Source organism: Salvia splendens, chromosome 13 (assembly GCF_004379255.2).
Source record: "Salvia splendens isolate huo1 chromosome 13, SspV2, whole genome shotgun sequence".
Taxonomy (NCBI): Eukaryota; Viridiplantae; Streptophyta; class Magnoliopsida; order Lamiales; family Lamiaceae; genus Salvia; species Salvia splendens.
The window spans coordinates 3,694,996-3,708,720 of NC_056044.1; the positions used below are offsets into that span (position 1 = coordinate 3,694,996).

Genomic DNA, 13,725 nt, shown 5'->3' on the forward strand with positions numbered 1-13,725 from the left:
AACTCAGTTGGTTCCTGGGTGGTAGATTGTCCCTAAGAATAATCATGGATAAAATTTTCGAATTAAAAAAAGCGTCGCCCATTCATTGGGCAATGCAATCCGCACGCATGCGCGTGCAATTACCGCATACTCAATGAGCTGCATCGCCATCGGCATGTAAGCACGTTCATGGGTGCTCAAGATAGAATTGAGCATGGCGCTGGCGATGCTTTCATTCACGTGTGTGTTTGTCAGAGCGCGTGTACGTGCAGCGAGTGTTGCTATATACGGGTGGTTGGCTGGATCAAGGGGAGTGGACTAGAAGGGAGAGAGCTTAAATGTTGCAGAAAGTCATGTATATATCTGGATAAAGTGATGCATATTCTCCTATGTTTCAGATTTCCCCCCTAAAAATGTTGCAGACATTTTGAAAGAATCTTACATTTCCTCAATCAAGAACATCTGCAATTAACTTGTAGCAGGCGTGTAAGGGTGCTTCCTAATCAGATAAATGAATGCATCTTCTCAATGAACAAGAAAACTAAGGCTACACTATCCATTGCCGATAAACACACACTACAGAGCACCCAGGGAGAACTTGTTCGAGCAATCTGTGAGCTTTGGCCTCGGAATCTTTCGGATCCTCTGCTTCTCTATTCCAGTGACAGGTTCAAGCCAGGCAAGCTCGGTTTTTGTTAAATGTGCCATGAGAAAAGCTCATTTGTAGCTCACTCTAATCTGCCAAGCAGGGATTCAGCAGCATATTTATCCACCAACCAGAGACCATAGTCACGAAATCGCTTGGTCATCTTCTCAAAACCAATTATGTAGTTGTTGTGAATGATTACATGCATCCCTTCGGTTTCACGTGCCCACGTTTTGTTTCTGAAGTACAAACCACCGGTGGGGAATGTTTTTTGAGGCAGCAGGTACACATCCACCTGAAATGAGATCAAACCGTATAAATAAGGCAATCGCAGCATGAATTATTTTATAGGCACCTATCTAAGCTGTGTAGAACAGAAAAAGATCCATTTTTCACATGAGTGATTCGTATGAATTACGGGTGTAAAAAGTAACAGGATCCATCCATGAGTATGATATGGAGTTAAAGGCGGAAGTAAAACAAGAACTGGAATTCAATATAAAAGAAGAACAATCCTCCAAAGAGGCCAAGATAATCCTCCGAAGAGGCCTACGGTGATACCGTCCTAATATACTTTATTTTCCGAGCTATTTATAGGGATCAACCTATAGATAAACAATGAAACAAATCCTCAACATTTAAAGTAATCTTTCAACAATCTCCATAATAATGAAAATAATCTCAAGAGATAATGGAGATCATTAGCTTGATCTCTATCAATTGTAATCTTTCAACAATCTCCATAATAATGAAAATAATCTCGAGAGATAATGGAGATCATTAGCTTGATCTCTATCAATTGCCTCGCTGTCAAAACAGCCTTGCCCACAAGCTGGAGTTGAAACATAAACATATTGCTTTGATCGGTGGAGGCTCGTACTCGTGCTTTCGAAAAGAATCCACATTGCCGAACAAGAGAAAATGACCAACAACATTAATGCATTGCTTGGGTATCCTTGTTGTTGGGCTTGCAAGTAGCCATTCATACTCAAGATGTTTGGTAGTCATATGCATCACAAAGGTACACCAACAACTAGCTTCAATGAATTCACAGGTGGAATTGGGAGAGGAAAACATGAGCGAAGAGAGATGGCCAGCCCCAACTGGATGTACAGTGAGGGGCTAGAGAGTGCAAGCAGTTTTGATTGTGAAATGGATGGTGAAAGTGCAACATTAGGTTGGGTGATGGGCAACTTATGGAGATGCTGATTTGCAGGGATGGATGGTGCATCCAAACATGGGAGAGTCACTGGTTGCTGGACTGGTTGTATCTCCTGCACAAGGGGGCTGGTTGGGGGAGGATCAGGTGCAAGAGGAAGTAGGGGCGGCGTTGGCTCAGTGTTGAAGTTGTGGGACTTGGTATTGTTGGTGTGAGATAAAGGTTGATCATCTAAAGTGAATGCGATCTGTTGCCTGCGCTCCCGAATGAAGCCACGAGACTGCAGATCCTGCAAGAATGGTGCCAAGGCATCATTGATACAGTTAGAGATCCGGGCTTCAAATGTGCTCATTTGCACTTTGATGTTCGCGACCGCCTTCTCCAGTCTGTCAAGGCGTTCTTCAGTGCTATGAGTGTTCACCATGATGCGATCCACGTTTGCCGCACCAAATTGATATGGAGTTAAAGGCGGAAGTAAAACAAGAACTGGAATTCAATATAAAAGAAGAACAATCCTCCAAAGAGGCCAAGATAATCCTCCGAAGAGGCCTACGGTTGATACCGTCCTAATACACTTTATTTTCCGCGATATCTAGCTCTTCTAAAGAGGAGCTATTTATAGGGATCAACCTATAGATAAACAATGAAACAAATCCTCAACATTTAAAGTAATCTTTCAACAATCTCCATAATAATGAAAATAATCTCAAGAGATAATGGAGATCATTAGCTTGATCTCTATCAATTGTAATCTTTCAACAATCTCCATAATAATGAAAATAATCTCAAGAGATAATGGAGATCATTAGCTTGATCTCTATCAGAGTATTTAAACCCAGCAAATTCTACAAGAAGACAAGAATCTCTAGTGTCGCTATGACCTCCACAATTCAAGAGAATCAGCAAGAGAAATAGCTAAAGATTAGAGTGTTATCTGCACTAGACAGGTCAACGACAATGTTGTCATTGTGCATGATATTTTCAAGCAGACGAAATTGGCAAGCTTCACTGGAAAGATCAGTGATTATCAAAACTAAAGAACAAGAAATTGATGATACCTGAAGATATGAAGTCAAGTAACAAGCAAGCAATTGGATAATCAGAAACATTGACGAGATAAGATTAGGTTTCTTAATAAGAGTATCCTGAGGTGACTATTAGAGAGTTTCAGAACATTGACTTGGACATAAATCCTGAGGTAGCATCTTAAACCTCGGTAAAACAGCGCAGCTACTGATGACATGTAGTTGCTCTAATTTCTTCCAGTGTAATATGGTTCTCTGACCGCTACCCCAGCACAAGTTAGATTGGCAATATGCCTGAAGCTCAAAAGAGTAAGAACTGACAGGAGATACATCTTGATTAATTTTCTACATATATATATATTACCACTTCTAACCAATAACCATAAGAGGTCATATAAGTAATAAAGGAATGTATCACTAAAGAAATGATTGGTGAGTCATGCCCCTCTCTTAACTCTCCCTGCTCATGGATTAGAGAAAAGATAAGTGTGGAAATAATGGATCAATGGAATTATATGCATGATGCCCAGAACTGATCAGCAACTGTGTAGATAGTAGATGCATGCATCCAATGCAATGTTATCAAATAGCGGATATGGCGGCGCCATGGCGCTATGGCATGGCGTTCGGTGGTGGAAACGCCATAGCACCATGTCGCTGCCATAGCACCGCCATATCCGACATTTGACAACATTGCGTGTATAGTGCATTTAGGAATAGGGCATTATGCAAGAAACATGGTTGTTAGAGTGGTATATTATGCCTTATTAATTATATAAAGTGTTTTAGATGTTATATTTTTAATATTTTTTAATTTTTGAATTATATATAAATATATAAGTATTATTTTATTTATTTAATTTTTGACCGCCATATCTGCCATACTAATACGCCATATCCCTGTGGCGGTTTTTAGGCAAACCGCCATAAGCCGCCATACGAGATTGATAACATTGATCTAATGATGCATCTAACGGGGAAAAAAAGAAGAAGAAAATAAGAAAATTGCAGTAGTAATAGTGAGTGCATATTTACCTGCCCAGCAGTTTTATTCAATGCCAATTAAAGGCTGGCTGGTCATTGGCCTTCTTTGCCCTAGACCAAGGTTGGTCCTGTAGTTCTTCAATCCACTTCTTCAAAAGTAATTTTGCTCCAACAGTAGGACGGTGATAAATCAGGCAGCTACAGATGTATGTACGGCCCTTTTTTCCTGGAGGCGGCAAATCATGAGAATGATTAAGAGGTTTCACCTGGCAGTTTCATTGGGAAGAAAACGAACACCATTAACATATAGAAATAGTTCCGTTCGACACAAATTTATTGTAGAATGACCTTAGAATAATCGTTATTAAGATATTTTCATTATCCCTTGATCAATTAAACAATAAGGAACCTATTCGTAGATTTGTCATAAGATGGAGTTTGGATTGGATGATCAGAGTGACTACATACAAATTCTTAAAGGAGAAAAAAACCACTCTTGGAATACGAATGTATTAAATGAGACCAACTGAGGAGAGGTTAAATCAAAATTCCAGTTAGCTTGATGCAAACAAAATAGTGGATGCTTTCAAAACTGATAACTATGGACTAAGAAGAGGCAGGCGTTCTTACATAAGCCATGTCATCCATGAAGTACACATCATGCTCGCCCTCAAAATACGGAAATGGATCTGCCAACCAAACCATGTCAACATCATTGTACATAACGTTATAGCCAAGTTCCAAAATTTGCAGGAGGTGTTGGGGCCTTCTAGCTGTAAAATTGAAGAAGCCCTGTGTACAACAAAGGATGTTAGCTAGGGCACAGGAGTAAAATGAAACACTAGTACATAATAGGCAGGAGCACCATAACTTCAAGGAAATTCAAAATCCAATCGCGCACTTTAGCAGATCACCAAGAATCAGTAGCTTTAAGATTTAGCAAGCCAAAACTACGACTACTTTCAAATTCTCACCAATCTTAGTATGATGACTCGTAAGGAACTCAATCATCAATTACTCATAATCCGAAAAATGCCTTGTTTTTGCATCAACAACCACAATCTCACATATTAATCTAATAATGGAACAATCATGATACAGTATCAAGTTATCGGATTAGGTTATTCAGCAATCAAAAGTATAATCAAGCATATTAGTTAGATTTATCAACACAGCATAACTTATTTCGGAAATGGACCAAAATCTACCAAATTTTGAACACCAAACTTCAAAGACCACAAAATCACATAAATTACCTGAGAACCAAACTTATGAGCCGCGGCGGCCTCCAACGCCGGAGGCACCAACACAGCGTGCCCTGGCCACCGCTCATTCACCTTGAAAAGCGTGGCGTAATCCTCAGCAATCACCAAAACTTGATCGTGATGCTTCTGCCGCGCGATGCTGATCAGCCAGTTGTTCAGGAACGATAAATACGCCTCGCTGACGGCGCAGACGACCAGCGATTTGTTCTTCGCCGCGTAGGCAGCCGCATCGGAGAGGGTGTAGCTCCGCCACTTGGAATCGGAGCTCCTGGAAGTGAAGAAAATGAGGGAATCGGGGGAGCGTACGTGGGGGAAAACTACGCCGACTATTATGAGCAGCGAGAGGAGGAGAAGGACCGATGCTGGGCCGCGGCTGAGGAAGGCGACGGCGGAGGTTTTATGGTGATCTTGGCGGGATCTAGGGAACAAATCGTGAGATTCCGGTGAGAGGGGGTAGAGTGGTCTCTGATGCAGAAATGCAGACATTTTCCTTGACATCAATTGTGATTCGGCCATTTGATTTTCAAGTTAACTGAAATTCAATTGAATTCTCGTACTGAAAGAGATGCAGAGAGAGGGGTTTTTTTTATTTTTGTTCTGAAACTTAGATTCCGTGTTTGTATGTGTCTCCCTTTAATGAAACGCATGATGATTACGCGCCTTTGAGCTTTTGAGCAAATCACCCGGTCGGTATAAAAAATTTCATTTTTATTTCATGTTTTCATTCACCTAATAGTTAAAAAGTTAACGGCATTAAAGCATAGTAATATGATAGAATAAATTACAGTGAAGCGCGTATGAAACTTTTTATACCAATATAAAACATCAGCGAACTATTTTGTACATTAATTATGTAATTATCCTGAAATTCGACGGGCACAATCGATATCAAAAAGTATATCGACAATATTGTTTAAAATTATTAATAGATCATTACATTTTTTTATACATACTACAAAAAAAGATATTGGATTCCAACCGAATTTCAAGTTAATATCATAATATGACGGTTCCTTTCGAAATTATTAACACGACTAAGCATCTCAATCTCTTTTTTAACTATTTGATTATCATGTTTACTTATAAGTTGTAACTAAAGATTATGTTTAATCTTATCCTTTGTTGGATTATTTTTTCTTGAAAACTCGATCCATGATATTTCGTCTCATCTCTGCATATTTTCTTCGTCACATAAAAATAGATCATTTTTTACCATTTGGGGATATCACGTATTCTTCATGTATTTTGTTTTTTCAATTTACAATATTAAACATCAAGAACATTGTATTTGTATGTAAAACGCTCAAATGCAAAGCCACAGGCCCACAAGCAATTCAGCCCATAACCCAGAACCAATTATAGAGCTACATTACTCATTATTCTCCTTCACTTCTCTATCACTCTCTCTCTTTTCCTCTCCCAATCCTCCCTCTCTCTCTCAAATTTCTTGATTAATTGTGTATATGCAACGGAAGTGATGCATGCAAGAAACATATAGAGCGAGACCAAACGTGATGGATCATCAGATTCTGGAAATCAACCTGATTTCAGCGCAGGGTCTTAAGGCGCCTCCCTCTAACTTACGCAAGATGCAAACCTACGCCGTCACCTGGGTCAACCCGGCCTCCAAGCTCAGAACCCGAGTCGACTCGCTCGGCGGCGAAAACCCTACCTGGAACGACAAGTTCCTCTTCCGCGTCTCCGACCAATTCCTCTCCGGCGACACCTCCGCCGTCTCCGTCCAGATCTTCGCCGTCGGCTACATCACCGACGTCCTCATCGGCACCGTCCGCTTCCTCCTCAGCACGTGCCTCGCGCCGCCGCGATCTCCAGCCGACAGCCCTACCCGAGCCCCGGCCTTCACCGCCGTCCAGATCCGCCGTCCCTCCGGCAGATTCCTCGGCGCACTCAACATCGCCGCCGCGGTCTACTACTCCGCCGATTATCCGATCCTCGATAAGGTCTCCGCCGTCAGCTTCCGCGCGTTGACGGAGAAGAAGGCGCGGGAGTCGCGGCGGCTCAGCCGCGGCAATTCCAGGCTGAGCAATCAGTCCTCCTGCGGAGAATCGTGCGATCTCTCCGATGCCGACTCCACGGTGTCCTCGTCGGCGTCGTCGCCGGCGCTGAGGGAATGGAACTCAGTCCGAGAAATGGCGGGAAAATTGAAAGGGGCGAAATCTAACGGTGGAGGATTGCTGTGCGGGCTGATGATGGCGAGGAAGATCCCATCCTGTCCGTCAAATCTTGACACGTGGCGGGGTAAAGATGACGGGAGTCGGTGATGGAGGGCTGTGATCGTTTCGAATATCGGTGAGCCGTTGATTGCAGTAAATAGTCGCTTTATTTTTCATTTTCGTTTAGTGAGATTTTGAAATGTATTTAGTCGGAGATTATAATTTCGAATTTGTGTTTGTAATTTTCTTTTAATTCGTTCAATTTATCAGTTAGTACTGCTACTTGGTAAACGAAATGCGTATACCTTCGATGAGTTTTGTTGTTAATGTAAAAGTTATCATCAATTACAGACATTTTCAATTATTTGGACTTTGGAGGCATAGATTGTTGGTGTGTCGATTGTGGAGTTCTCTTCAGAATTAGTAGTTTAACTGTGACAGTAAATCTATAAAGCATAAAACAATAAAACTATTTATTGTGATACCATACTATCTCCGTCCCCATAAGAGTATACACTTTTCATTAGATACACATTTTAATTTATAGTAATTTGTTAAGTAAGTCTCACAAACTTTTCAAAATTAGAATATAAATACTCTTGTATGGAGAAAATATTCAGTGGTCCGGACACACCACGTGGCATGATGACGTGGTGTGTGCCACTAATTAGAAGCTGACAAATGGAAATAGTAGAAATATAGAAATTACACTATATAAGGTATCTAGTTCTTATAAACACAATAAAATTTTGAAAATTTTAAACTTTTCAAATTACAATTTAAACTATTAATACATATAATAATAATAATAATAATAATAATAATAATAATAATAAATTCATTTTTTATCTATCTATTCACATCGTGTAAGACTAATTTATATAAGTATATTTTTATAATGTGTAATGGTAAAATAAATATATATAATATTTTTAGTTTCATGCCTATAGTATTAATATGATTAATTATGATTTAGTTTTTTTTTAATTTTTTTATATATAAATGCAAAAGGAAAAAATAGTAAACTTAAGTTAATGTATTGTGATTATTTGAGACACATACATTACTAAGTCAACTTTTTTTTATTTTGTGTAATGGTAAAATAAAATTATATATATATATATATAGGATTGTATTCAAATCCTTTTTCCATATTTTCTCATATTTCCTTCTTGATCTCAGCCCCACGATTTTGTCATCCGACGGTTAGATTGATGCCACGTGTCATTTAATAATGCAGATTTTCAGTTAAATAATGCACACCGACTAATAATGCACCGTTATAGTGTAATAATGCAGATTTTCATTTGAATAATGCACACCGACTAATAATGCACCATTATAGTGTAATAATGCAAATCATCTGGACCATTGATGAATGAGATCTAACGGTCCAGATTAAGAAGGAACTTAAATCTAAGGGGAGAAAAGGAGTTTAACACTACCATATATATATATATATATATATATATATATATATATATATATATATATATATATAGGGTTGTATTATATATCAAACTAGTTTAAAACACTAAACGCCAAACACATCATTATATAATAACGCGGAGTTCATTATAGGGAATTCTGAGATTTAAAAACAATGACATCATCATGCATAGTTTAGAAATCTGAAGTTCATTATAAGTTTGTTATTAGTTCATTATAATGAACTCCAGGTTATCATATAATGATGTTGTTCGGCGTTTAAGGTTTAAGAGTGGTTTGGTATTGATCACAGTCCTATATCTATATATATATATATATATATATGGATGTATTCATTTCCTTTTCTCATATTTCCTCATTTTTCCTTCTTAATCTTAACCGTTTATTTTCATCATCTAAAGGCCGAAAATATTGCACTTAAATATTACTTTTTAATCAAATTTAATTAGACGAAGGGCTTAATAGGGAATCAAGATGTTGGTGGTTATGGAAAGTTCCATGAAATCCTCCCATGAAATCTTCCGTTTTTTTCATCTTCTTCACGCCTTCCAGACGCAATTTTTTGCAGTATTCCATCGTGCGATTTATTTGCTTTTCACAGATTGAACAGATTGCTCAATTCCTTCCCCGCCTCCGATTCCGATATCGCACCCCACTCCCACAATTGATCCGAATACGCCACTGCGGGAATCACCATGGCTTTCATGGCTGCCCAATCGCGCTGCGCTGCTGCTGCCACTGCTACGCTCGCTGCCGCGGGCATTCCAAACAACCTGGGCAACGTATAATCTGCCACCAGATTCGGCGTGATCGCCGGATTGTAGTGGCCAATCGACGATGAGTAATTATGAACGAGTTTGTGGAGATCGTCAATCGCGTTGGAGTTTAATTCGTTGGAGTTTGTTTAACTGATATACATAATCCACATATTGTATAGTATAATGCTTATTTTTGTTTCTATAATGCATTATATGTGGTATGTAATGAACATTTATCTTAACCCGTTTAATTTAACTTATGCCCTGTTTCGATCACCCATTACCCCATGCCGATACACATAATGCACCAACTGTTAATATATAATTAATGTTACTGAATATATAATGCATGATATGTTAACTGCAATGTATTGATCTTCTTAGTCGTTTTTGTCTGGTTTTAATTATTTGAGGTTTATGGTTCATTCATTCTCCTAGGGTTGCCCAATTCCAGGGTCTAGGGTGTATTATATTGTAAGCAACACAACCTCTACGAAAGACCGCGCGTATTAGTCCGTCGTTAAGGGCTTAGATTTTGGCGTGGCTAGGGTAGTAGTTTAAGCCGATACACATAATGTACCAATTATTAATAGATAATGCATGTTATTGAATATATAATGCAAGATATGTTAACTGCAATGTATTGAAACATGATTGTCAGTTTTTGATAATGTGGGGTTTAGGGTTCATTCATTCCCCTAGGGTTGCCCAATTCCGGGGGCTAGGGTGTAGTATAGTGTAAGCAACACAACCTCTACGAAAGACCGCGAGTATTAGTCTGTCCTTAAGGGTTTATATTTTGGCGTGGCTAGGGTAGTAGTTTTAGCCGATACACGTAATGCACCAACTGTTAATGTATAATGCATGTTACTGAATATATAATGCATGATATGTTAACTGCAATGTATTGATCTTCTTAGTCGTTTTTGTATGGTTTTGATTATTTGAGGTTTATGGTTCATTCATTTCCCTAGGGTTGCCCAATTCCAGGGGCTAGGGTGTAGTTAGGGATGTCAATCAGGCCAGCCCACCGGGTTTCGGGCCAACCCTATTCGGGTTGCGGGTCAATCGGGTGCGGGCTAATCGGGTTGTTATTTTTTCGGGTTATAAAAGTTCAGCCCTAACCCTAAAAGCTCGGGTTTCGGGCTAGCCCATCGGGTTAATCGGGTTGCTACCGATAAAATTAACATGCAATCAATCCAATAAATAATGGTGAAAATTAGTTATATTTATAAAATGTAAAATATTTAATTATGATAAATTTGAGATATATGCGTAAACTCAAATATTAACATGATCAAATACTAATATTTGAGATTTATGCAACATAAAACATAAACATCAAGAAATTTTAAAGCATGTTTAGAAATTTAAATATATTTTTTTAGTGAATTTGAAGTTTCTAATTCATTTATCTATTATTATATTAATAAAAACTTAATATATAATTTATATATTTAATATATAAAATGGAAAGTTATTTTTTCAGTAATCTGTAGTATAAAATAATCAATGAAGTGTCGAATTAGAGTCAAACAAATAGAACAATATAAATTTTATCGGGTTTCCGGGCCAGCCCATCGGGTTTTCGGGTCTGGCCCTAACGGGTTGCGGGTTAATCGGGTGCGGGCTAATCGGGCTGTAATTTTATCGGGCTGGAAATTTTCAGCCCTAACCCTATAAATTTGGCGGGCTATTCGGGTCAGCCCACGGGTTGCGGGCTAAATTGACATCCCTAGGTGTAGTATATTGTAAGCAACACAACCTCTACGAAAGACAACGCGTATTAGTCCGTCGTTAAGGGCTTAGATTTTGGCGTAGCTGGGTTAGTAGTTTAAGCCGATACACATAATGTACCAATTATGAATAGATAATGCATGTTATTGAATATATAATGCATGATATGTTAACTGCAATGTATTGATCTTCTTAGTCGTTTTGTCTGGTTTTGATTATTTGAGGTTTATGGTTCATTCATTCCCCTAGGGTTGCCCAATTCCAGGGCTAGGGTGTAGTCTATTATCAGCAACACAAACTCTACGAAAGACCACGCGTATTAGTCCGTCGTTAAGGGCTTAGATTTTGGCGTGGCTATGGTAGTAGTTTAAGCCGATACACATAATGCACCAATTATTAATAGATACTGCATGTTATTGAATATATAATGCATGATATGTTAACTTCAATGTATTGAAACATGATTGTCAGTTTTTGATAATGTGGTGTTTAGGGTTCATTCATTCTCGTAGGGTTGCCCAATTCCGGGGGCTAGGGTGTAGTATAGTGTAAGCAACAATTTAAATAATGATAATTTTTCGGTATATAATGCAACGTTTTAGTCAAATAATGCACTTATCTGTCTACTGATGAATTTACATCCACTTTTAATATACCATGCATCCCTGAACATAAATAATGTACACGTTTGTTTGACTGATGCCCACAATGGTAGTTATCTACTTTAATATCCCAATTACCAAAAGTACTTAAGAAACAATACAAAAACACACGCATGATAATTAATATTAAACCAATTCACCCATATACACCTACTTCCTATAATGCATAATATATTGCAAATAATGACAATTTAATTACACATAATGCAGAGCTAAAAAAACGTAATGCACAATGTATATTGCTGAATAATGATAATTTCTCGAAGAATAATGAAAGGTTTAATTCAAATAATGCACATTTCCATATCCCTTAGCTACATCCAATTTTGACAAACAATGTATCACAGAACATAAATATTGCAAAGTCATGGCTAATCTCTGAAGTGCAAAAGTACCAAAACTATCCATAAACTACTCCGACGGGGTCCGTCGACAGTACCGTCGATCACCCTTTCGTCCTTTAGTCTGTGTCTGCTCACCATCATCTCCAGACGTACTAGGGCCTCCCACTGCCAACCTATACCTAAACTTTTTTGCCAGCGCAACGGGAATAACGTCGTCCACAGCATCGTCTATGTATAATCTAAGCTGCTTCTCTTATATGGAACAAACAAAATAATACATCAAAAAATTATCAATTAATCAGAATACATAATGCTATTAGCTTTTTAAGGATTCATGCATATATCATATCAAATAATGCGTAAATCATACGAAATTATGAATTAAAAATGACTCATAATGCATCCGACAAGGCAAGTAATGCACATTTGATACATACACTACCTGCTTCACAATGTAATTACAGATACAAATTATCTTTGTTAATGTTTAATTTACTTTGTTAATGTAAATATCATGGTACATAATGCAATGTCTAAACCCAAAAATTCAAATGTATTACATACAAAGGTTATTAACCCATATAAAGAATACCACTCGAAATGTACAATATACTCCAACAAATGCATAATTACAGATCCATACCGCACTGCCCACACCAAATAATAAACATATTCAATCTTGACTGAGTTGCTTAACCAACACAGCCAATACCCTTATTAATGCATAATATACTCAACATAATGCATAAATCATTGTATATAATGCACAGTCTAAACTAAGTAATGCACATATATAATCTTTCATGTGATTAGTCACTAAAACACACAATACCCTACATATTGCATAATTTACTGGACATAATGACAATTTTAATATATACATAATGCACTACTCAAACCAAATAATATATACATGTACTCTTGACTGAGTTGCGTAAACAATACACACAATACCCCTAAAATGCATGATATACTGCAGATTATGACAAAAAACATGTTCATAATGCACTTCATAAACAAAATAATGCACTTACAAATCAAAATACTGCATATAAAATTCATTCAGGAACCACTTTTTCGCACAACAACAACAAATCCTTGTACATTAATCAAATTTTTTTCCAATAATGCACCCATTGCATCTGCAATGCGGTGTTAATATGGCCTAATGCGCACTAAACAGACATGCAATTACCCTTCCACACACTCAACACATATGATTTTGAATTGCACAAGTAGCGACACAAATATACCTGCAGCTTGTGAAGGTTGGGAGCGCGGACGACCTCGTTTACGCATTTTAAATCTGTCAAAACAAACAGATATAAGATAGCAGAATCCACGATTTTAAACAGAATACTCTACGGATACAGATAACACACGGATTTTTCAAGTTATTATTCTGAATTTCAAAAGCCGCGACATAGTGGAAGTTCAAATTTTTACTTTTCGTATCTACAAAATCTTGAATACGAATTCCAAAAAGCCCTTTCTGAACATACCTGGGCGATTTGATGGATACAAAAGGAGAGTTCGTGGCGGT

General features: G+C 37.9%; 1 protein-coding gene and 1 pseudogene across 1 annotated transcript; one reads left to right on the forward strand and one right to left on the reverse strand.

The window, feature by feature from the left end:
• Positions 1-320: 320 nt before the first annotated feature.
• Positions 321-5,617, reverse strand: LOC121761259 (annotated as a pseudogene).
• A 955-nt stretch (positions 5,618-6,572) lies between these two features.
• Positions 6,573-7,340, forward strand: LOC121760355. Its single transcript, XM_042156037.1, has one exon. The coding sequence runs from the start codon at positions 6,573-6,575 to the stop codon at positions 7,338-7,340; it is 768 nt and encodes a 255-aa protein (XP_042011971.1).
• Positions 7,341-13,725: the final 6,385 nt, after the last annotated feature.